The following is a 23,955-nucleotide window of genomic DNA, read 5'->3' as shown; positions in this document are numbered from 1 at the left end:
ATCAAAAATAATGAAGGCTCACCTCTCCGGAGGCTGCAGAGCATCCAGCTTAAAGGGAAGAAATGTAGCCCTCTGCTGAGGGCCTCAGCTTTTTACTGAGACTTAAGCCTAGGCAGCGTTGCAGCTACACTCAGTCAGTTAGTGGAAGGCGACCGCGCACACTGAGAAAAGCGTTTACTTCAGTTACTTACTTCCCATGCTGTGGGGAAGATTAAGTACAGGGTACACTAGTTAGGGGTGGGAAAACAATCTTCTCTACCCACAATCATTTAGTATTATTGTGGAATTTGCAGCTGCCACCCAAGAAAGCCAGGCCTTTGCAGCCTGCCCATCTCCACAGGCGCAGCACAAAGGAAAGGCCTTTCCTCAGCCAGAAACTACTACCCAAGGCACTTACAAAATCACTGTGCTTGAGAGGGACCATTTCTACACCCAAACAATAGTTTGGACATAAATTAATCAACAGTAGGATGATCTCAAGGGCTATCCTCCTGCTACAGCACAAGAATTTGTTGGTCCTCTTATATGCGGAAAGCTGGTCAAACTCCCCACAGCCATCATGACTAAGGAGGTTGATAAACTATGTGGAAATAATCCCATCACATGGGCTTGCAGCTGTCAGTTTTCTGTGACCAACAACTTGTGACAGCTATTGAAGGATCCATAGTCCTCCCACTGAGGTAAACCTCAGTGAATCAGCTACAGTTGCAACACAATCTCAGCCTTTTCTTGAGAGAGATCACCAAGTCAAATGTGCTCTTAGGAAGGGCTGTTGGACTTCCAAGAAGAACATTTCCACACTAAACACTGTCTCATTCTTCACCCATGCCAATTCAACATTAGATCACAATCCTGCTCTTAACAACATCCCAATCCATGAGGCGATGTAGCCAAGGGTATCCCCTGCAAGCTGAATTTAGGCAACCAATGGGGTATGCATTTATTCTAGCTGCAATAGTTACAAACCATACATTCAAAGAAACAAACCAATTAAGCTGTAAAAAACTTCATTTTCTCACTAACCATGCCTGCCTTAGGCCTTATGACTACAATGAGAAGGGACATAATACTGGAAGGAAAAGTACTTTTTATGTAATTGTTAGACAAACTCATCAAAGATTCAGTTGCTAAATATCTGAAGAAGTCTGTTTTACTAATGAAAATGAGCCTCTTGCCAAGATTTTCTAGAACCAGAAAATTTGGGCACTAAATATGCAACCCTGTGAAAGAGTTCACATTACAAGGAAGCGTATGACCTGAAACTCAGGCTACTATAAAGCAGCATCCCATATCACATACAAATACCTGTACTGAGATGTGGAAAATCTGGACTGTTAGTTGTGCATACAAGACTTCCCCCTCTGCAGAGAAACAGGTCTGCAGGGACATGCTGCCAGCACAGCTATAAGAAGGAATTTTTTCAAGCACTGGCAGCCACTGTTAACAGCAGCTCAGCTCCTGCAGTGAAGGGGCACTATACGATGCCAGATCCCAAAGACTGCATGGCGCACAAGAGGGTGAGAGCACTGCCAAAGCCTGACTGGCAGTAAAGTTAATACGGGCCAATGAGCCCTCTGAGTGCTTCCAAGCATTAAGCATTAGCTCTTGGAGACAGCAAGCTGCTAACAGGGATCCCAGACAAGCAGTTCAAGTGAAACTTAGAGGTAGGCACAAAACTCAAAGAGTTTGGCAGCAGCTGAAACCTCTGATCAGAAATGAGCTATTATTACTACTGTCAGCTGACAGGCAGACTAATGGTAACAGCAAGACTCAGAAGGCAATTCCTGAAGGGGAGAGATTCAAGAGGGATTTTTTTTTTTCCCCTATTACATTCACAATCTGCTTACAGACATCCATTCAATAGTGCATCCTTCGTGGACAACCCATCCTGTCATTGATTTTACTTGGTTGTGGTTTTCTGACAGCACAAAATAATCCAGTCTAATTCTGAATATCACATGACACTTTCCACCCTCTCCCCAACTCAGAATACAATTGAAGACACACCATATGAATTCCAGTCTTCCTCCTGCTTTGCTCCTTTTCTTTCTCCTGCATTTAGGCATGGCAGTTCTAATATAGGATTCTTAATGCCTCGCTCACAACAATAAGCCAAGCAGCTTATTCCAGTGAATCCTCCAGCTGTAGTTTTCACATAAGTATTGCTAGTAAGAATGTCCCATTCTGCAGCACACAACCTAACCTACTCCTCTGTTTACCTTAGCTGCAATCCCATTAGTAGACTGGCTTGTGCTTACAAGAAAATAACGAGAAGCTCAGATATGTAAAGTTTGTTTTATTTTAAAAAACAAATTCACTAAGGGGTATGAATTGTGACTTGTCCAATAGGGGACTTATTGAATTTTTCAAGCAATATGGGCAAGAAAGGGGAGACATTATGAACTGCTTTGACTTTTCTGAGCAGTGCTGCCATGTCACTTTCCCCAAGCCTGCCAACAAATGAAATACTCAGAGAAGGCATTGGAATCAGACCATCTGTGAGGAGCAGAAAGGAGCAGCTGGGTGCAACCACGGCCGTGCACATGATCACACCAGCTCAGACACTGCTGATTAAATCATAACTTCCTATGAATTTGCAGCATCAACATCTGGCACAAGAAGTGGAAAACAGCAGGCCACCTTTCTGTTAGCCTCAATCCTGCAGCAACAGAGACAAGGAAATAATGAAGCTAGCAGAAATAAGGAAATGGTGGGGTCTGACAAACTAGTTTCCGAGTCAGATGGTAGGCTCTCTAAAACCTTATTGAAATATAGGTCTAAATTAGGTCTCAAAGGAGATACCAGTACTCCTAGAAGGAAGAGCAGATGAAACCTCACCTGAACAATAGAAACTCTACAGCCATATTCTCCTGCAGGATGGGAAGTGCCACTTTAGCACTCTAGAAAATAAATGATCACTCTGCCTTGCTCAAGAAGATAAAAACGGTCTAAAGAGGGCTTCCAGAGACAGGTTTCCAAAGCATGCCAAGGACAACAGCTCAGCACACAGTCTAGGAGGATTTAGCCTTCTTTCTCACTGATTTACATTGTGCTACAAGCAAGTTACAGGAAATACTGTTCTCTTTCTTAGCTCAAAAAGAGGAAAGTAGCATTAGGTCAGGAACAAAGGAGCAAACTAGTGTTCCTGTACCAAAATTTTCAAGTTTAATAAACCAGTCCTATGTGGAGTTTCACCAGCTTTAATTCATAATCCAATAGCTGCCTAGTACAGAAATGTTGCCAGATCAACTCTTCCTCCCTTTCTGTGCCATTATCATCCAAGTTACTTCAGGACAAGCTAGCAGATGACTTTCCAGGGACTATTATCTGAAGCAGTGTTCTTTTCTGGCAGCATGATGTACGAATTGCAGGACTGTGATACATCCAACTTGCTTGCCATGCGCATGTTCTCCAAGCAACCACCTTGCTTAATGAGGATACAATCTACAGGAGTGTTCATTGCCTCTGCAGCTCTGAGAACAGCTCCACCTTCGTCAAGAGGTAAGTGGTCATGAGCCTGTTGCCCTGTATCAAAAAATTTGCTGATGGAAAGAATAGATATGAGAGCAGACAAGGATCACAAAAGGGAATTCAGAGTTTTATTTCAAAAAAGCAACGTAGTGTTGAAACAAAATCAAGTTCAATTAGTTTTCCTCTGATTTGAATGTCTACAAAAATAGATTCTACTCAAATCCATAAAGCCAGTTAACAGTACCATAACAAATAAAAACCAGTTACTCATTCAGATACCACATACAGCAGTCACAGGAATCTAGCATATATTATTTAATGTTTTGTTTTTTTAAAGTAAATTTCTAAAATGTTTCTGTTAAAACTGAAATACGCATATGATTTTTAAAAATTGTACAAAAAATAATTTTAAACCAGTTGGAGGTAACAGTGTGCGTTTATTAAAATCCTGCACCAAGGCAGTAACATTTATAATTTAAAACCCAGCCCAGTAGAAAAGAGAAATGTGCAAACATTTAAAAGTTAGATGTACTCAGAGGCTTGTGGTGCATCAGACCTGGCAATCCACTTCTGTCCTAACGCAAGGCGGGCTCCAAGAGGAGATGTCTAATGAGGCACTAAAAGGGGAGGCAGAGGCAAGCATGCATATGCATGCAAGTTGCAGCTCAGTAGCCTGCGATGCCAGGAGCAATGATGCCCTCTCCCCAGGGACGGTTTGCCCAATCAGTAGTGTTATGGCACGCAATCCAATGCCAGGAAAGTCCTTGATGGTTTCTGGTCAATCTGCTGTGGAGTATAAGAAAGCAAAAGCCATTCTTGAAAACAGAATTTGACAGCTAACTTGGCCCACTGACATGTACCAATCCATCAACTACAAGAACTCTCACTGGGCCCAGAACAAGGAATATCTTCACATACACCCCTACACTAAATGTGGGCTTATTTTGAAAGACAATTTCCTACATCGTAACCTTCCCTTCCCTCTATTCCCGTGTTCTGCCCATGGGTTTTCAGAATGAATACAGACTTGCATATTGCTGTGGTCACTATTCAGACATTTTTTCAAGCACAAAGAATGGGAAAAGAGTAAAAAGCAGAAGCACAGAATTCTGCGCATCTTGTTCTGCTTAGTGAAAGCACCCATATATTTGAGAGTACTTACAAAGTCCCAACAGATTATTGCTGTGAGCAAATGACTACCTTTCAGGATAGTTTTATGGTAAGATTAATAGTCACAAAGGAGCCTTCAAAGGATTCTTCTCTCTTCCTTTACAACCGGTGCATCAAATTTACTTGTGTGGCACATAATGTGCTGGACAGTGGTACTACATCATACAGCCAGCAGATTCCCAGCCTGAAAATTCAGACCAGAGTTCTGCACTACCACAAACCATTTTAAATAAGCTGATTTTTGTACAAACTTTCATTCTACTTTTTCTTTCCTTTGGCTATTTCACTTGGCCTGAAACATCTTTAGCCTCACATACCTCCTCCATTACTTAGTCCATGGCCTAATGGACTTCTTGCCAAATTTCTTTCTGCATAGCTCCTGCAATGACACAAGGGAAGGTTCATTATCGCAATGCAGGATCGTGCCATCCACTCCCAGCTGCTGACAGAAGACCAGGATTAGGTAGTGTCCAGAGGAAGTGCGCAGAGCAGAGCATGTCAGGCAGTCACCTATCCTTACACACCAGCAGTTACCAATCCCACCAAGCTTCCTGCATCCGTTGCAAGTAGTAGTCCTTTGTCTCCACTTCCGTAGCCCCTGTCACCTGAACATGAGTCCTCTAGGGAGATAAGATAAAGCCCCGCACCCATGGTGGTAGTTGAGCTTTACTGTATAGACAGAATGGGAGCAGAGATACTGAACACGTCCAAGTGACAGTGTCAAGATAGGATTAAAACTACAGAAGTCCCATCCTCGGCCAACTAAGCCCGTGTGGCCTGCCCTTAGATCAGTACGGGTTGACACAAATAGAAACCTGTATGCGAATACTCAGAGTCCTGTTCCTTTGGGATGTGGGAATGTGATCTCTCCTGCTTTTCGGAGAGAAAGAGACAAAGCATTATTCATTAAAAAAAAGTAAAGGGACAACACGTGAAAGAGAACCTGCATCTCTCTCATTATTTTCACTTCGATAGTCTGTGGGACACATACATGATCAGATTCCAGCACAAGGAACACCAGCATCGCGGTGGACATCCCCCTGCTTTCACTAGAAAGGCCCTCCCTTGCCATCCCCACCCATCAGGACCAGCAGTCAGTTGATACTCACCCTCTGCCCCCCTCCAGAGTACTCTGGATCTCCTTCAGGACCTCTGGAAAGCAGAGAGTTAAACAAAGCAGTGAGCCAAGGCAGTGGAGATCTGCTTTCAAGGCATCAGATGAGCACATTCCAGCTCCCGGCAGAACAGCCTCTAAAACCTGCCTCCCACCACAGAGGGCAGACCTTACAACATCATTCCCTCTTCAATAGTACGAGATTTTAAAACAGGCTGGCAAAAAGGACTGAAGCAGTCATTTGCCAGAGGAAGCATTGCCAGTCCCAGCGTACCAGAGAACCAAAAGGAACAGTCTGTTCCAGCTGTCATTTTACACAAGTCCTACTGGAAAGTAAACTTCTCTTATCACTGTGGTAAATGCAGCTATGTGGAACAACCCCAGCCTTAGGGCATGACCTTCGGTCCAACCCCTCACTTCTACTGATTCATGAAAAACCCAGTATTTCTACCAGTCTGCTGTAATTGCAGATCCATTGGAATTGAGTGCTGGAACACACAAAATTCCCAGCAACCTTCTTTTTTTTCCCCACCCAGAAAGGTGCCCTGTCAGAAGCAAGACTTCACTCACTTTCATCATTGAGTAAGGCATGTTCCATTAGCCTCCCAGATTTTCTTTCTAAAAAAAAAAAAAAAAAAAAAAAAAAAAAAAAAAGTAGAAAAACACTTATCTAACAGTATTTCCACTTCTCATGAAACATGCACTTGTGGAAACCCAAAACAGAACTGAATTATTTTTCTCTTAAGTACCTGTTGACTTTACTGAACGCTTCACAACTAATCCTTAAAGCCTCTCACAGATGGAGTTGTTTTTAATCAGCAAGACAAGTTCAGCTAGCAAAAGGTATAGTCTGTAATTTCAGACTTCACCTTCCCACAGCCTCTTCCAGCAAAAGCTGCACTCTATCCTCCCAGGCAATTTTGTCACATGCAACCTACCTTAGAGCTAGCAACTGCTGTGTCGCAGTGTTCCCCACATGTCCCTCTTTGCTCTCCCCTTTCTAATGTAGAAAATACCAACTGTAGCAATAGTAGATGAAGGGTTTACCTGTCACCAGGCTATATTAAGGACAATCATTTGTGCTTACCATCTTCTCCATAGTCACTTGAACTCCTTCCTGATCCCCTAGAAAAGAAAAGGTGACAGAAAAACAAACACTGAGGCAGAGGATGCAAAGAACTCATCAATACTCCTGGCATCAAGAAACTCCCCTGCATGCTAACTAAACAGCCTGCTGAGCACATATGTAGTAAGGGCTTCAGCACGTCTTGGTGATAAAGAAATCTGTGGGCACCAGAGAACCTCTCTGATCTTTTTGGGAAAAAAAAACCTATACGACTTCCACGAGCATCAAATCTGTTATTTGCTGAGCTTCTGAGTAGAGAAGCATCGGATCTTCCCCTTTGAGATAAAGAGTTCGTTCTCTTCAGCAACAGACAGCCCCCAAAGTGTGCAAGAGTCACTGTGTGTCAGAGACATCACCGGGAAACAAGTAAAGCAAGCCAGAGCTTACACTTTATGACTCTAGCTTGGGGACACCAATTCCAGTGCTTGACTGCTGTGTGCTGCAAGTAGAAAAACCATCAGGGAGAAGGTTGCACTTCCTCATGCCTATCCACCTAGGAATGTTGTAACCAAAAGACTTCTAACAGCTTGGAAAGGGAGACAAACTACAAGAGCTCATACCAGAGCCTTGTTTATATCAGCTACAGGGCAGAAGCAGATTCCAATACTCAGACATAGTCAGTGCGCATGAGTCTTACAGATTTTACCTGGATTTTCTTGCAGCATTCTCCATGCCAGACCTGGTGTGCACATGATTGTTGCTTGAAACTTCTGGCACGTCCACAATGCACCGGGGCTCCACTAACCATTTGGTAGAAAGAGAAAACCTCTCAAACTCTGATGGTGAGATCAGATAGAAACCTGCAGAAGATCGTGAATTTATAAGCAATTCTTGAGTCCAGGAAAACAGAGGTGAAAAAAATAACACAAAAAAAACAACCACCATAGACCTAAGTATATTCTCTCTTTGGCAGAAAGGGTTTGCATAATCACCAAGGAAGATAATATCCCAGTTTCCCAAGGAGTGGCTAGCCAAGAGACGGCGTAATTTATTGTGCTGAAAGATAACTGCTTTGCTGCTCTTCAGAAGTGTCAGCACAGGACACAGAAAGATGTAAACACTGAACTGTAAAGCAGAGATCAACTTTCAGCAGCCACAGGCTGTTGGCTGCCAGTTTTGCAGTTTGAGTGTTGAGCCACAGGCATGTACAGCAGGTACAATGCAGCCTGCAACGCCTGCTGCTTAGAGCGCTATTCTCTTATCTCCAGACAGCAGGAGGATGGCCAGATGGAAATTACTTATGGGGAACATCCAACCTGTTCGCTGAAAAACAATGTATTCATTAACAATAATGGAATGAATTCACTTCTGATAATTTGTGTCAGTACCTGTTGGCAACTGGTATTGGTCAGAAACATACAACAAACATGCAATATTCACATATATATACAGCCAGTTCTCAACATCAAGCCCTACAATTGCTATTCCCCTGTTTCAAATACACAATAGAGGCAGATAATTTGGGAGAAGCACACCTCACCTTGGCCATATTTGGTGAAGACACAGGATGCAATGCCGCTCACATCCTCTTTACGGATGCAAGGGTAGCGGATCTGTAACTTGAGGAAGGGCAGCGAGATGATCTGAATGTCTCCCAGGTTAGTCAGGACAGCCAGGTCATTTTCACTGTAATCGTCAGTCTTGCAGCTGCCAAAGTTAGCAACCGTCACTTTTCGTACCCTACAGCCTTCCAGTGCTGTCAGCTTGAGCTTCAGTTTGGAGCTAACCTTGGGTAGTGTGAAGACCTGTCAACAGAAACAGAATGCTGACATCTCCTTCCTGCACAGTGGCAGCCGCCCCACCCCAGGACATCTGCTGCTCTCCCGCCTCTAACAGCGTTTTCATTCACAGCAAACACACACAAGTGTAACCTGAGTCAACCTGGCTTCCTGGGATAAAAAGTAACTCAGCCACAGTCAGGGCTAGAATCCGTCTCTGTTCCGACATCAAGCAGTTTTACCCTTCAGGCTGCAAACTGCATTTCTCTCCTGGTTCTCTCAAAATCCTTCCATATTTGGCTACAAATTATTACAGAAAAAAACGGGTTTACACTAACTGTGCGTTCTTCTGTATTCAAAAGCCAGGGTGAGCCTACAGCAAGCTACTTAAAGCCTTCTCTTTTGCGCTGACTGGTTAGCAAGCCAAACAAGAAACTTTTCAGTTGCTTCATAGAAATGCCTACCAATTGCTGCTTCTGTACAGCATTACACTCAAGTAACCACAGCAAAAGCTATTTCCCAAAAAACAGAGGCAGCCTTGTCTAAAGAGTACAGGAATAAAACGTGTGTGTTCAGCATGCACACCACTATGCTGAGTACCCAATTTGTCAGCACGCACTTGATTTCTGGGCTGTACCGAACAGAAATGCTGTCCTGGGAGTATTATGTAGGTACAGAAGAATGAGCACTCCTATGAGTCTCACACACTCCGCTGAACACTGCTCAGCACTTCAGCAGACTTACGTGCAGTCCATATGTCCCTCCTGAGTGATGCTCACCTTAAATTGCTCTTCAGACACCACCAGTAGCTGATGGCTGCCTTGCATATCAGGGCTCTTAGAAAGATCGTGTGCTACTTCCAGAGGTTCTGGCAGAGGTGTGCTGCGCCCATCCAAGACAAGTATACCCACAACAGGAGCTCTGTGCATCAGCTGAATTTCTTTGGCTAGCCAAGCAAGATGAGGATGAAAAGCAAACAACAAGAAAAGAAACCAAAGAGGAGTCTAGTTAGAGGTGCTATGTTAAAACCTCACATGTCCTCTCAGAGCTGGAGACCTACAACATTTCTATAGAAACTTGCTACAGAAACACTGCCTAAAAAGATTTAAGACTTCAAGGATATGTGAACGCAAATGATTCATGTTAAACAGTAACTATTATTACATAAAGATAATGGATTCAGCTGTCGGGATAAGGTATATGCACAGTGTGGCTTGATGGCAAACTTCAGTGACAGCTGATGCAAATTTAAATTTGTGAAAACAGTGAGAATTGAAGCTAAGGTACATCGAAGAGTGACGGAGTTCACTTACTCTTCAGTTCAGTTACTGAAGTGAGCGCTGCTTATCGCAGACACTGCCACGTTTAGCTCCATTCTCTCACACAGCAGTAACTAAGCTACTTTGCTTTTCTGTTTCTGTGGTCAAAGACGTGCAACTCGTAGTTACACAAGTAGTATCTCAGATCCATTAGGACACTTTTCTTGAAGCATACTTACCCTGCTCTGCCCTGACAGGTTCATCCATCCTCCTTTCTGCTGGTGGAACACGTAAACAGAAGGCATAGACCGTACCTCCATTGGTGCCTGCCCACAAGGATGGGCAGTGCCGGGAGCCTGGAGCAATGAGAGGGCTCATGAGCTAGACATCCGTGACAACCTTGGATAATTGCTTTCCTTAAACACACTAGCTATATACATCCTCCCTTTCTTCGCAGACTAAAAAGCTTTATAACAAGGCAGACTGGCCAGGGAAATTACAGCTTCTTAGTACTTTTTTCCAATGTCTCTCCGTCAGCAGCCCTGAACGGAGGACACGGCACGTGAGTGAAGGGAACAGAGTGGTGTTCCCATCATTCGCCACAATTGCTGCATCTGGTTTTCATGTTTTTATATCATGGATGAGCAGAGGAAACAAGCACAGTATTACTTTGGGCTCTGATGCACTGCTGCTGTCACCCTCGCTAATATCAAAAGCTGGGGTCAAAGATGAACTTCAGAGCAATGAGACAAGGAAAAAACTTGTACTCAAAAGTCAGATGGCATTCCATCACATTTGAAAACCATACAGACAGGCTGCACCCACAAATGAACTACTACTTGCCTTGTATTAGCCAGCAGACAGAATGACTAGGTAACAATTGTGCTTGACAGCATATGTTCTTGTTCTATATTAGTTTTTCGGCACAAAGCAAAGTAGGACACAGAAGGTGCCGAAATTTCCTGGCAGTAGAACCTAATGCATCACTTGGCAGAAGGAAGAACAATGTTCAGAAGAAAGGAAATGTTTTTTCTACTTACTGTCTCTCAAGAAAGTGTCAGCAAAATATAAGGTGCGCACAAAGCCAGTGAAAGAGTCTTCTGCAGAGCGGGCTTCAATCTTCCTCTGGACTGGAGCCAGTTCCATTTCTTGTAGTGCGTCTTGGTCAAATTTGGCATTTGCTTCTTGCACCTTCAAAGATGAGGAGGTATTTTGGCAGTCAGGCAAACAGATAGGGAGGAGAGTGAAACAGCAGGAACGGAAGAAATAGAAAGGGAAAGCAATGTCATACCAGGGAGCAGCTACATTCTGAATTACAGGTTCAACTACATACGGTACATTTTCTCTAAAACCCCGCTTTTATCTAATAGCTAGCAGCATTGTAAGTTGCATTATTGTCCTCATACCAACAGATAGCAAGACTGCAAACTATCTCCTGCTCTACGCAGTTAATCAGGAGTCCATAAGTTCCAAACAGACAAGATCCCAAAAGGTGGGCCCCTCACCTCTGAGGCATTTCCACCACCTCCTCGTCGCTTCCGACTGGACACTCGGCTTCTTCTGATCCGCCTGAATGACTGACGGAGGGACTTCTTCAAGGATTTCACCCGAGACAGTGGCCCTTCTAAGGCCAGTTGGTCACTGGGATGCAATGTACATCTGAAAAAATGGAGACAGTAGGCACACTGTCACTTTCTACTGGGTGGCAATCACTCCCAAGAGTCCAACAGGACGTACACACCTGGCAGAACAAGAACATATTTATATTCTTGAAGATCTTCAAGGACATAGTCCAACGAGGCAGGGCTTCTTGCTATACTGACTACTCTCGAGAAACCTCTTCTCATGACATGCTCAGTTAGCAGTTCCATCCCATCTTTAAAGGGCAATCACCACAGACCTCCTGGGAAGAAGATACTTACTTGACAAAGACCAGTCGTTTCTGCTGGTGGTCAAAAAGCCCAAAACCATGACTAGTACCAAAGGCCACGAGCTTCCATTCAGAGTGAAGGGCCAATGAGGTGACCACAGCTGGTGGTTGACATTGGACGAGGACAAACGGCTGAAAACCAGCTTCAAAGCGGACAGGTCCATCTCGAGTCTTCAATTTCTCGTGACCTTTCCATCGATAGCCTTCTTGATCCTGCAGGAGATCTGCTTCAGCATGGTCAACGACATGCTCTGCATCTTCATCGTTCAGTTCCATCACCAGTACCTGAAAGGAAGAGAAGTTCTGCTACAGCCTCTATTGTTCCAGCAAGCCTCCCACCCACCGGCCGTCCCAGCAGCTCCAAAACCATAGCACCTCTCAGAGCTGCTAAAGCATTAGATAAAGTCTAAAATACAGATTAGAGAACGCAGAGAACCACAAAACTTTTCCAGCAACTGGATTGATTTACAGCTCTGTAAATGAGTGCTTCCAATTTTAACACACCTCCAAGTAGCACTGTGACAAGCTGCACTAAAAACAAGGTTTATAACGACTGGAATATTTCAATACCTGTCCTGCTGTGCCAGCTACAGCCAAGTATCCACTGTATTTACACAGGTAGATCTTCTGGATCCCAAGTCTAGGATCATCACTGTAAGGGTCGAAGGTACCAACCTAGGTGAGAGAATACAGTGGGTGGTCTTCACAGATGCATTGATTATGCCCCAAATCAGAAACTGCTCAGGTTTTCTGAAAGCTTCCCCAAGCAACAGCCATCTTACCTTGCGAAGTGGAGGCCATTCGTCCTCCCCCAGTGTGTTCATATTGTCATTGGGGTCAGCATCTGTGAGAAATACTCTCACTGTGCTTAGCTTATAAAGGAGATGTAAGCAGACACCAGACGCATCCCAAAATCGCACAGTGCCATCTTCATGCCTGTATCACATGGGGGAGGATTACAGAAAGCACTCATCATACAGGAGCACAGCAAATCACCCAGATGATGATAAAACAGAAAGGAAAAGATAGCCAAAGATTAAACCACGCTGTTTACAAACCCCCAAGCCATGGCAAAATAAAGCTTTAAGAGAAAGCCCTGCTTTTTCATTTTAAATGCAGCTTGTTCTTGGTGATCTGACACTGGTACAGAATGTAAAGTTACAGAATGCAAAGTTACTCCAAAAAGCACTGGAAAGGAAATAAGCTTGGCATATAGAGGGAATGAAGCATCCTAAAAAACACAGTTACTAGAAAAGCAGGGGGGGGCAGGCTTTAATCTTAGTTCTCCAGGTAAAAATTGCCAACATTCGTCCAACCTAAGGCTACAGACTTCTAACAATTTGCTGCATCAAGAATGAATTGTCTGAAGAACAGCCCAGAGAAATACTTAAAAGCGAGGCAGCTTCTTGCTAGCTAATTCCTGCTACTGCCTAGCTAGATCTGTTTTCATGCTGATCAAAACAGGCCCAAGCTAACCTCTTTCGTGAGATTTACCAGAGTGTAAGACTGGAAAAAAGAGCTTCAAAACCTGCAAGATTGAGCTCTGCATTTACATCGCTCCCTTTGAACATGTCTGGATTACCACCTGCACTTCTACACAGGCATTTTTTGGGGAGAATGGATAATATTTCAGAAACACAAATAAGGCAGCGTTATAGGTTATCTGTGGACACCATGGCCTGTTTGCTCAGAAGCGGCCAGTCTTAAAAAGCTACAATACAACTTCTCAAAAGTGAGTTGCTAGAATTGTAGCCTTCTCTCTACAAGACGAGCCGCCTTCCATCTTAAGAGAGAAGCTTCAGCTAGTTCAAAAGGATGAACAGAAACTGGAAAGGGCTCCTTGATTTATTATTTTATTTATTTATTTATTTTTTATAACAGTCAGGTACATACCCTGTTAGAAGCAGGTCCCTCTGAGGAGGATCTGGAGCTATGTTGGTGCCACCATCAATTGGCCATGGCTACAAATACATTAAGGGAAGACCGTGACTTCCTAGCAGTGACAGTGTGAAGAGAATACGGTCAGCACGAGAGCACAAACTTCAGTGAAAGTGGCAGTGAAACAGCCCATACTGTTAGCTTTTGTTTGGATTAGATATTCCTGTTCTGACACCAGCTGTGCTTTTTAGTGGAAGACACCACACGTTTTCTGGAGAAGCTGTGCTGAAAGCTTCATGCTTCTAAACAAGAAGTTTGTTACCAGTGACAGCTGGGAACACTCAGACTTTCCTTCTAGCTTGTCAAAGCCTGAAGAAATATCACATTTTAAGCCCCCGCGTGAGCAACTGCATTGGTGGTGCTCTGGGAAAAAGCCCTTCTCAATCCTGTTAAGAGGCAGGGCAGCATCTGTTGGGACTCATCCCTTCCCAGGCACTGTCAGAAGCGCAGACCACCCACATAACGAGTTGTGCTCTCCTGAAATGCAGAGGAACACGTGTACCTCTACAGCTGCCTTACCATATTGGAGTAGTGAACGTTCTGCTTGCTCCCAGCACTGATAATCCTCTCCCACAGCTTCAGCGGGATGTTGGAGACGTGGTGTGAGCAGGTGATGGCTGAGCAGTGGAGGGAAGCCAGGTATGGAGGATGGACTGCTGGCCAGCCCGCGGACTTTAAGTCTATGACTACCAGCTCTTCTTCTGCCAGCACCACCATTGCAGAAGGGTCATCAAACTCTGCAGAAACAAGATTCATTAATGCTAACAAAAATGACTCTCCAAAATTTATAGAAACAAGCTTCCCATAAGGCTCACATGAAAACTGCTGTCATGGAGCTCTACAGAAACGTGTTTTTGTTGGCAATACCTCTAAATGCTTCCTTGTTAACTGGGCTTATTGAGGCACTAATATTAAGAGATTCCAAGACAGATATCAGGACAGATTTATTGAAGATTCATGTTTCTTTACCCCACTGCTAGGACCGTTAGAGCAACTCTTCATTGATTCCACAAAGAATAATGAAAAAATAGTAACATCCGTGGCTAAATAACACACATTCACCAGAACAGATACATACAGCCAGAACTCTGCTTACCTACAGCTAATTAACAGCATGATGTGGACAAACATGCATACACCCCAGCAGTGACCCATTTAGTACTGTGTTAGGACCGCAGTCCATCTAGGCTAAGCTGCTTAAACCCAGTAATGCCTTGGGTTCTGCAGAATGCTTCTCTGCTTGAGCTGACAAGTGTTTATGATTCAGTTCCCTTACTCTTCAGTTTTCCCTGACTCTAGCACATTGTGCCATATTTTCTGTAGTTTTTAAAGAGTACGCATACCATCCAGTATTTATTTATACATACATTAAAAAGGATCACAAAAGAAATCTGTTACTGTAATCTTAAAGATGACACCTGACAATCAAGAAGATTTTTTCATTGTAACTAGAATTAGACCAAGTGAAAAAAAAAAATCAGTCTACAAGAACAGCATTGCAGTAACAAATGTAAGAAAGCCACAATAGCAAATGTTGAGGAACACCAAAAGCATGGATCAGCTCACACCAATAATGATTAACAAAGCTACAGGAAACGTAAATGAACGTATAGCTGTAAACGTGTCACATCAGCAGGAGTCAGGGTGATAAACAGCATGAGCCATATGCAAACTAGCAGCTCCTTGCTGACATTCCCTGCTAACCTGTACTTTTACTTCCCTTCTTCAGCTGTTTCACTACCTGGAATACACTTGCAAGAAGGCAAGCCTATAAGCAAGCACATACCAGGGCTGTTCACTCAGTAGAATTAACTTCAAGTAATTAGTACTTGGCACCACTTAGTTAGACATCCCAAGTTTCATCTCAGACTGGCCACAGACATAACACAAAACTAATCAGTTCAGTTTCTTCCTGAAAAAGTGTTTCATGTTCAGTTTTATTTACTTTATTTGCTGTCATTCACAATTACCTACAGGACTTCAGGTAATATCATACCTGTACTACTAGGCATGATCAGCCCTGCACTGTAACTGCTACTGCCAACATTAACCATATACGCTCTTTTAAAAATATTTTCCTTACAAAAACGTATCAGAGCTCACTGCTTATGGCATGAATCTATTTCAAGTTGCTGAAATATGAAAAATTCTAGTTTGCTTGCTGACTGACATACACTCATCCACATGATGATGAAAAGTAAAAGAAAACAGGAAGATTAGTTTTTTGTTTTTTTTTTTAAGAAAAAAAGTTTCCACAGCATATTCAGGGTAGTGGAAAGTCACCACCTACCTCATGCTGCAACGCATGAGCTTTGTGCTTATTAAATTAAGTGGCTTTGGTATACAATTAATACCTTCGTATTGCCGTTGCAGGGAAGACTGCTTAAGGGCAAACAAGGCAAGCTGTGTACATCCACTAAGCTTAGGCAATCAGCCACAAGGAAGCTTGTCAACCACAGAAACCTCATTTTATTGTAAAAAACTTCCTTGTCTAAGCGCAACAGCTTCAGCTTCCTGTAGCAGCTCCTGTCTGTAGCCACTAGAAGATGTATTAACTGGATACTTCAATCCTTGGGAAGTACAAACATAAAACCTGTTAACCTCAGTTACTTCTTCCTAAAGGGTCTTAAAATTCAGTTCCTGCACATGAATAGAAGTCAATCTCTTAACTACAAAAATCTCAGCTTCATTTCATCGTTAAGACTTTTGTTCTAACACCTTGAATCTCAGTTCTGACAACTTCACAGAGAGTAAAAGTGACCGGTTTCTTTAATGCTAAGAAGCTAAACAGCACCTCAAAATTAGTGGCATTATGAAGCTTGAAGGTTTAGACTTACAGGTTCTGCACATTTGGAAGATGTTTAAAAAAAGCAGCCTTGTATAGGTAAAGTCTATAATAACAAATATATAAAGGCCCTTCATCTCAGTTACAGTCTGCCTATTTCATTACTGCTTTTTCAGTGCCGTGAGAAGGTCTGTTAAAGACCAGTAGGGAAGAACCCCCCTCCACCCCCAAAAAAAAAAAAACAAACACAACCAAAGCTGTTTCTTTATGCCTGCACTCCCAAGACATTCCTCCACGGGATCTGTGGTCTGCTCTGTACAATAGGCCAGAGGGAGCCAACCTGCATCTACACATTTGAATGCCTCCTGCTGCACAGCATGTAGCTGGGAGCTGTCACCACCACCGCTTGCAGTATGCAAGACAAATAGGTTTGGAAACTACTCGACTAGGCAAACCAGAAAACCTGGGAAGATTCAGTAAGACAGAAGATTTGCCTACATGCTCCTAAAAGGGCTCAGACCAAGCTGAGGAAGTCTAGACGCAGCTTCTAATACTGCACATTTGTGGAGCTTGAAATAGCAATTTTATACTCAGTTCCTTCAAATTAACCAGAAGCAAAAACTACACAGGTACAAGAGAAACAGTCTTTGGGGAAATTCCTGACAATTCCATTAAAAGAAAAAGACATAGGTACACTGGAAGCAAAGGCAACAAAGAAGTAAAAATCTGACAAAATCTAAGCATGTTGCAGGATGAGTGCTATTCAGTATTAGAACTGTTTACACTCGGGTTCACCAGCAGTGAGTAAAGTAAGTTCTCTGTATCCTGACCCTTGGTTGTGTCACCCTCTGATTTATTACCCAGAGCCCTAGTCATAAATCCAGGTAGTAATTAAAAGAAACACTGTCTCAGTGGGAGTGAATTCTGTTTTTAATTATTGCCTCCTTTGAAGTGCTGTTTTTAAACAGCAATATTCTGATTTCATAACCTGGTTATGTCCAGTGTCCAGCTTCTACCGACATGGAGTAGCTTAATTTTTTGAGGAATGTATGGCATTTACAACCAGACCATTCTTTCTGCCGGTACTTTACACTTCATTTTTAAATGGCAAAATCTCTCTGTTTAAGTCTCAAAAAGCTCCCAGACAATTCAATTCCTTCACATTTCACATATTGCTTATACCAAGCAGATTTCTAGATGAGTGCACAGCTATTTAATTCTTTAGTAATGCCCTGTCATCACATACCTGCAGTAGGCTCTGAACTGAAGATGATAAAGAAGTCTATCACCCGTGATGTGAAGTCAAACGCTGTTTGCTGGCTGCCGTGGACAACAGAGATACTGTGCCGGTCACCATAGCTAGCCCGGGGCATCCCTCCTTGGAATATAATGTAAGGAAGCCTGAAGAAAAAGACAGTGGTGTATGCTGAAGTAAGGAGCAAGCACAGTTTCAAAGACAAAGACCAAAAAAATCTTACAAAGTTACTCTAAAGGACCCTTATGGTATTACCCTCTAAGTGCTTCTTGCCAACACCACAAGGGGAAGGGGTACACCACGACCTTACCCATTCTTTGTCGTCTGCCAGTAGATCTTGGAGATGGCCTTGCAGGGAAAAGGACCTAAGAGAACAGAGTTAGTCACCATAATTCAGGAAGTGCACCTTTACATAAGAAGTTCTGTATCCTGCCTTACCAAGGTCACCTCAGTGCCCAAGAAAAGGAGAGTCACCTGGACCAGTAAATACCACCACTAACACCTCCCCAGACCAAGCCACATCAGACAGGTCTTCTGGGACGTGCTGACCACAGTACTCCTCAGCAAAGCAATGCTTACACTCAGGGGAACTTTTGAACTACGTTGCTGATGACTGACAGGGAGTGGGAGCACTTTTGTAGAAGCTGATTAATTAGGAAGGATTGCTTAAAAACACAGACATTCCTGAAATTAATGTAAAGGTGATAGAGCTTTAGAAGCTTCTATATGCTTGAAAGATGAGGTCATCCCCATTTGATGTGTTTCAGCAAATCAGAGGCATCATTTCATCACTGCTCAGGTCAACAAAAAGTACACGTAGCTCACTATTAATTACAGAAGATCCAAGCAACTCCTGCTGAACAGGACACTTGAACTAAACCAATGAGCTGAATCACCAACACCCTCGTTCATAAGGGACACAAATTTGTTTTTCCTGTTCAAGACTGACTCAGTGATGCAAAGGAGTTTAAAATCGAAGGAAAAAATGGACTGAAACCCCTCAGTTAGGGTTAGCTTAGTAAGATCACCGCCTATTCAAAAGGCAGTTCTGCATTTTGCCATCAAGATTAAACACAGGGGAGAACCACTGTGAATATCCCACAAAAGCTCAAAACGAGTTTGAGTTTAGATGAACATGCAGCAACTAAACCTCACTTACTGACCATAAGGCACGACGTTTTCCAGAGGCTCGGGCTGCCTGTTGTCACTGGATACCGGCCACTGGGTGTAACTTCCATCATAGTGACAACTAATGAATTTGCTGCCATCCCTCTGCCAGTAGAGGTTCTCCAGTTGCTGAAGAGGAGGAGACAATGATGCATTCTTAGTTAAGAAGCTTTGTCTGGCTCTCCCTGTACCCACTTGTCTGCCAAGTGGGGAGAGCTCTTCCTGCCTGATGAACTGACTTTGGACTGAGCTAATACCTGGCTGCCAAGGAAATGGTGTGTCACTTTGTTATTTTGCAGGTCCCAGAGGACAATCAATCCCCTGCTGTATCCAATCAGGATCTGGTCAGGGTTCTTAGGATGCTCCCGAAGGGCTTCCACCAATTCACATGATCGTCTGTTACAGTAATCTTCTGGTACCCTACAAGAGCAGAATAGGAAAGAAAGAAAAATTTATTCCAGGTGCAACCTCGTATGACTACAGCAACAGTTAAGGTATAAAAAATATAGCAGCAACAAGAAGTATATTTTGATAATCTGTCAAGAAGCAGAAAAACCTGAAGTGAGCCATGACTCCAGACCTGCCAATAAACTTGCACCCAGCCCCATTTTCTTAAGGGAAAACTCAAAGCTTACAATGAATTCCAGGACTGGATTCTGAGCATGTAAAGACCGAATTGCCTGCCCTCTTCTCTTGTAACCCCTACCAAGTAAAGGTAATATGGAAATATGGTAATATGTTCCTTCAGTAGGAAACAACAATGACATGAAATAGGACAGTTTTCAGCAGTAGTTTAATTTCCAGAGTGACAAAAATCCTCTTTTTTTTTTTTTTTTTTTTTAGCAGCACTAGAAGTTCTGCTTATGCTCAAAGAAGTAAATGGGTAGGTCCAGTTAATGCAATTAGCTAATGTGTAACAATAGCTGCAAATGTACACACAACTGACAGGGCTCAAGGTGGCAGATTTGCTCCCGGTGTCTCCTGCGTGGTTCTGCTCACACTCAGCACCACCACAGTGACAGTACTGGGCTGACAAGGATGGAAACTGTCACTTCACACACACCAGGACCAGAAGTTAGTTCCACAGAAGTCCTGCAGGTCTGGATAATGAGTAAGGCAACAGTGAGGTGCCAATACACAATTGGGGGTGACATCTGAACAAAGGATCTCTGCTCGTGGCATTCCAACCTCCACAGGGCAGTGCCTGTTTGCTCACTCACCGCTGCAGCACAGCCTCGGAGGTTATGGTCCTGTCCTCGAGCACTCTGAACGAGGGAAGCTCCACCACAAAAATGCTGCCACTCTCTGTGCCAAGATACAGGACTTCCCGTGAGGAATGGGGAAGGACGGCTGTTATCTGCGTGGCACTTGGTGGAGACCTGGGGATGCAGAGAGTTAGTTAACCGCAGGCAAGAAGGTTGTATCCTCAACTTTAGAGAACTAACAGGTCAACGGGGTAGTTACAAGCATCATTAGTATTACGGGCAGAGATGTTGAGCTAGGTATGATTATATTGAAGGAGAAAAACACTAGCTTTGAGATAAATTACTTGAAAAGACTTTTGACAAGTGCATGGAGAAAGACTCTGATGCCTTTTTACAGTGGTCTCTTAATAAGCTGTCCCCGCAGGAGCTTAAAATTGCTCACCCAGAACTGGCGAGATCAAATGAAACTGAAATCATTCCAGTATTTCAAATTCTGATTTAAGGGATGCATTGATTTGCTTAACCTTAAGATGTACAGCTCGTCTACACACAAAGTGGATGCACAACATTTTATTTTATATTTTTAAGTTTAAAGTCACACTACACATTGCTACAACAATCTCGAAAGGTGGTCTCCTGAGCCCCAGCCAACTCCTGTTGGTTTCTGTGGATGCTCCTTTAACAGATTCATAGGAATCAGAGTCCGTAAGATCAAGACAAGCTCTAGACAGAATAATAGCATGATCTTCCTCCTTGCTTATCCAAAAAAAATAGCTCAAAACCACTCTTGCAGGTTACCCAGGTGGCCCTTTCAGCGTGAAGCGGTGCTCCTCCCGCAGCTCAGATGCTCCACTGTGCTGCTTCAGGCTCCAGAGATGCAAGCTGTTATCATCTAGTAACGTCACCAGCTGGCACTAAAATACCACACAACATCTTTTTTCACAATCACAACATTAAATATAACACCCTAAACCTAGCAATAAAGTTGCTGCTGTTTGTAATTTTCTCTGCTAAAGCAGAACTGGAGTCTGTGGCAGTAGGGATATACAGTTGTATCCAGCTGTGCTGCAGCAGCTCTGCTGGTTAACAGCTGTGGGCTTAGTGGTTAGAGGAAGACAAGAAGTAGCCTAAAGGTTAAAAACCATCTTATACAGGACGAAGGCACACGTTATCGCTGAGAGGGAATACAAGAAGTTAGGTCTTTGGAAAAAAGATTAGCTTATGCTGTAAATCTCAGCAAGGCAGCTCCAAGGTGTTAGTTCACCACCTTCTCGCTCAGCATGGTTTGCTGCAACACACCCCAGCTTTGGGTGGGGCTGATACAGTCTACTACACCGCACTCCTTGCATTCTTCATGTCCAACCTCATTCTGGAGGGTTGTGTCAGAGTCCTTTTATGAGCCCAGCCCTGCTGGCTGTATGCTCAAACTGAAGCATTTTGCCTGCTGAAGCCACACCTGGTGCAACACTCCCCATGGGAGTTTCAGTTTATACCATTAGTTAAGCAAACAGACACCCAAAACTGCCTCAAGAATTAAAACTCTGAGAAAAAAAAAGGCCATTTGCTGTACTGGACAATACATCGGGAAATAAAATACACGGCCAAGATAGCAGCCTGTCAGTCAAGGGAAGGGAAAGTGGTTGGACAGCCACCAGCCATTTGGAAATCCTGCCTTCCTCTTTTTAGTTTCTGGCAATAGCAGCAGCCCCCAAAAGCAAGATGCAATAACCAGAAACACATACAGGCAGCAAGCCTAAGAGGAGGCTAGGTTAGCATTTCTGTTTTGAACTTCTGAACGAAGTTAAATCAGTTACTGTACTATCTGTTCTGCAAAAGACCACCCAGTCCCACTAAAACAACAGGGGTTGCGAAAGGAAAAGGGAGTTCTCACCTCTGCAACAGACTGTCTGAACTAATCTGGCCTTAACACCACTCCTACCACATTACTTGAGATAAATGACTAAGTTACAAGCAATAAAACTAGCCTGAGTTTTACCAGCCATCTCCGCAGCAGCAAATGCTGTGGAGAGGACAAAATATTGGGATGAGCATTCCCAACCAGTAGCACTTGATTAAACTTGATTACAGGAGACCAGTTATCTGGAACAGACTCAATATATGTTTAAAAGCAATCTACTTAAGTCACAGAGGTACTGAAAATACACTTACCTGATCAGGTATAAAATGAATCTGCATTACAGTATTGTTTTCTTCATGTAAACCCATGAACTCCACCCCAGGAGCACCATATCTGAAGGGTTTGTTGAGGATCTCGAGTATTTAAGATGACCCACGGCTACAATTAATTGATAAGAAGCTTGCTAGCTACCAAGATGAAGAGAGATTAGTATGAAACCATGTTATACTGTTAACGGTCTGGACTGAAAAAAAAAAAACAAACAAACAACAATGCAAATCACTTGAATCGTATGTGCTTAAGGAAGGTAATGCACACTGCAGGAGAACTTACTTGTTTCATCCTTTGTGCACATGCAGAAGTGTCTGGGCTGTCGGCCCCCTCCCGCCCCCCAAAGGGATGTTTAGTGGTTTCCCAGACACTACAATCCTGCTTAACTAATTTGTAACCAAGAGACAGATGGCTACTGCTTGCAAGCGGAGTCCAGCCTCGGAAGGCAAACAGCACCAGCAATGATTAAGCAGGCAGAGCCCCGACTTTTCCTTTCTGGGCTGAGTGAGTGATATACGCCTGCTGCACAGCACGCCCGGCTGGCACTGGGCCACGGGAATCACCTCGGTGCCTTGCGTACACACAGCATTCAGACTGGCCTCTCTGTTTCAGCTAAAAGTCACCACCCTCGGCGTTTAGGTCTTTAATGTCTGGATGGTCACAAACCCAGGAAGCTGGAAGCAGTTCTGACTTCAGTTTTAACCTTTGAAATACAATTGCTTTAAAAAAAAAAAAAAAAAAAATAGGAACCCTGGCCCAAATATTTAAACAACACTGGAATTTACAACATGAAGGATTGCTAAACTTAGGCCAGATCTAGTCTGACCTTCTGTGTAACAAGAGCAGAGTCTTGTCTAATATCAGCATCAAGCTCAGCTTCTGTTTGAGCTATAGGTCAGCTCTTGGCAAGATAAACTCACTCTGAGCAAACCAAAATCACTTTAAACCTAGGCACATTGTTCCAGTGTTCTGTAAACCTTGCTTGCAAATTTATACTTTGTTTAACTTTTAGTGTCTTCACAGTTGCATGTTCTCATGCTGTCAGAGAAACCTAGCCAGAGTTGGTCAAAAGGATACAGTTTGATGGCTCCCGATCGCGTTCCGATGGCCATAAGGTGGAGAAACGGGCTATAGCCCAACGCGCTGGGCTGATGGGGAAATCCATGTTCCACAGTCTAGCAGAGAGAAAGAAAAGCCATGATCAATAGCACATTTCACAAGCATTGTTTTATACAAATTAAAAAAGATTAAAAAATTAAAGTATGACACAGCAGCCTGAAATACAGTACTTAACAGTAGCTTTTCTCTGTTGAAAAGGATTAAAACAGAAGTTAGATTTGCTGCACAATAGCCTCAAGACAAATCTGTTCCAAGAACCCCCTGCCACACAGCCAAGATATGCAGAAATATAACAGAAATGAAAAAGCAATATTCTGAAAACAATAACCCAAACAGCTCTTTGTGTTAAGATTATAAATAATTCTGCACAAGCACTGCCTACTCAGTCAACACGATACACTCTATCGCTCCACATCAACTTTATTTCTGCAAGCCACCTGCTCAGCACAATTTCAAAGTCTGATACAATTACTGCTTATTGTAAAGTCAGCTTAATCTGTTAAATTCCAC

General features: G+C 43.2%; 1 protein-coding gene across 1 annotated transcript in view; it reads right to left on the bottom strand.

Annotated features, from left to right (window-relative positions):
* Nucleotides 1-3,843: 3,843 nt before the first annotated feature.
* Nucleotides 3,844-23,955, bottom strand: part of LLGL2 (LLGL scribble cell polarity complex component 2) — a 33,672-nt gene continuing 13,560 nt past the window's right edge. Inside the window, exons 3-26 of the mRNA XM_032199832.1 lie at nt 23,404-23,501; nt 22,308-22,389; nt 20,937-21,052; nt 20,154-20,312; nt 19,191-19,353; nt 18,930-19,062; nt 18,077-18,131; nt 17,758-17,912; nt 14,246-14,463; nt 13,682-13,749; nt 12,571-12,724; nt 12,359-12,463; nt 11,781-12,073; nt 11,364-11,517; nt 10,899-11,049; nt 10,098-10,214; nt 9,379-9,545; nt 8,362-8,626; nt 7,528-7,681; nt 6,843-6,880; nt 6,326-6,373; nt 5,751-5,793; nt 4,959-5,020; nt 3,844-4,257 (exon numbers count right to left, since the gene is read on the bottom strand). Coding sequence (XP_032055723.1) covers nt 4,250-4,257; nt 4,959-5,020; nt 5,751-5,793; nt 6,326-6,373; nt 6,843-6,880; nt 7,528-7,681; nt 8,362-8,626; nt 9,379-9,545; nt 10,098-10,214; nt 10,899-11,049; nt 11,364-11,517; nt 11,781-12,073; nt 12,359-12,463; nt 12,571-12,724; nt 13,682-13,749; nt 14,246-14,463; nt 17,758-17,912; nt 18,077-18,131; nt 18,930-19,062; nt 19,191-19,353; nt 20,154-20,312; nt 20,937-21,052; nt 22,308-22,389; nt 23,404-23,501 — 3,006 coding nt within the window. The 3' untranslated portion in view covers nt 3,844-4,249. The remainder of the gene's footprint in view (nt 4,258-4,958; nt 5,021-5,750; nt 5,794-6,325; nt 6,374-6,842; nt 6,881-7,527; nt 7,682-8,361; nt 8,627-9,378; nt 9,546-10,097; nt 10,215-10,898; nt 11,050-11,363; nt 11,518-11,780; nt 12,074-12,358; nt 12,464-12,570; nt 12,725-13,681; nt 13,750-14,245; nt 14,464-17,757; nt 17,913-18,076; nt 18,132-18,929; nt 19,063-19,190; nt 19,354-20,153; nt 20,313-20,936; nt 21,053-22,307; nt 22,390-23,403; nt 23,502-23,955) is intronic.

Source organism: Aythya fuligula, chromosome 18, assembly GCF_009819795.1.
Source record: "Aythya fuligula isolate bAytFul2 chromosome 18, bAytFul2.pri, whole genome shotgun sequence".
NCBI lineage: Eukaryota > Metazoa > Chordata > Aves > Anseriformes > Anatidae > Aythya > Aythya fuligula.
The sequence above is the reverse complement of the archived record's forward strand: the minus strand, read 5'-3'. Positions and strand labels throughout refer to the sequence as shown.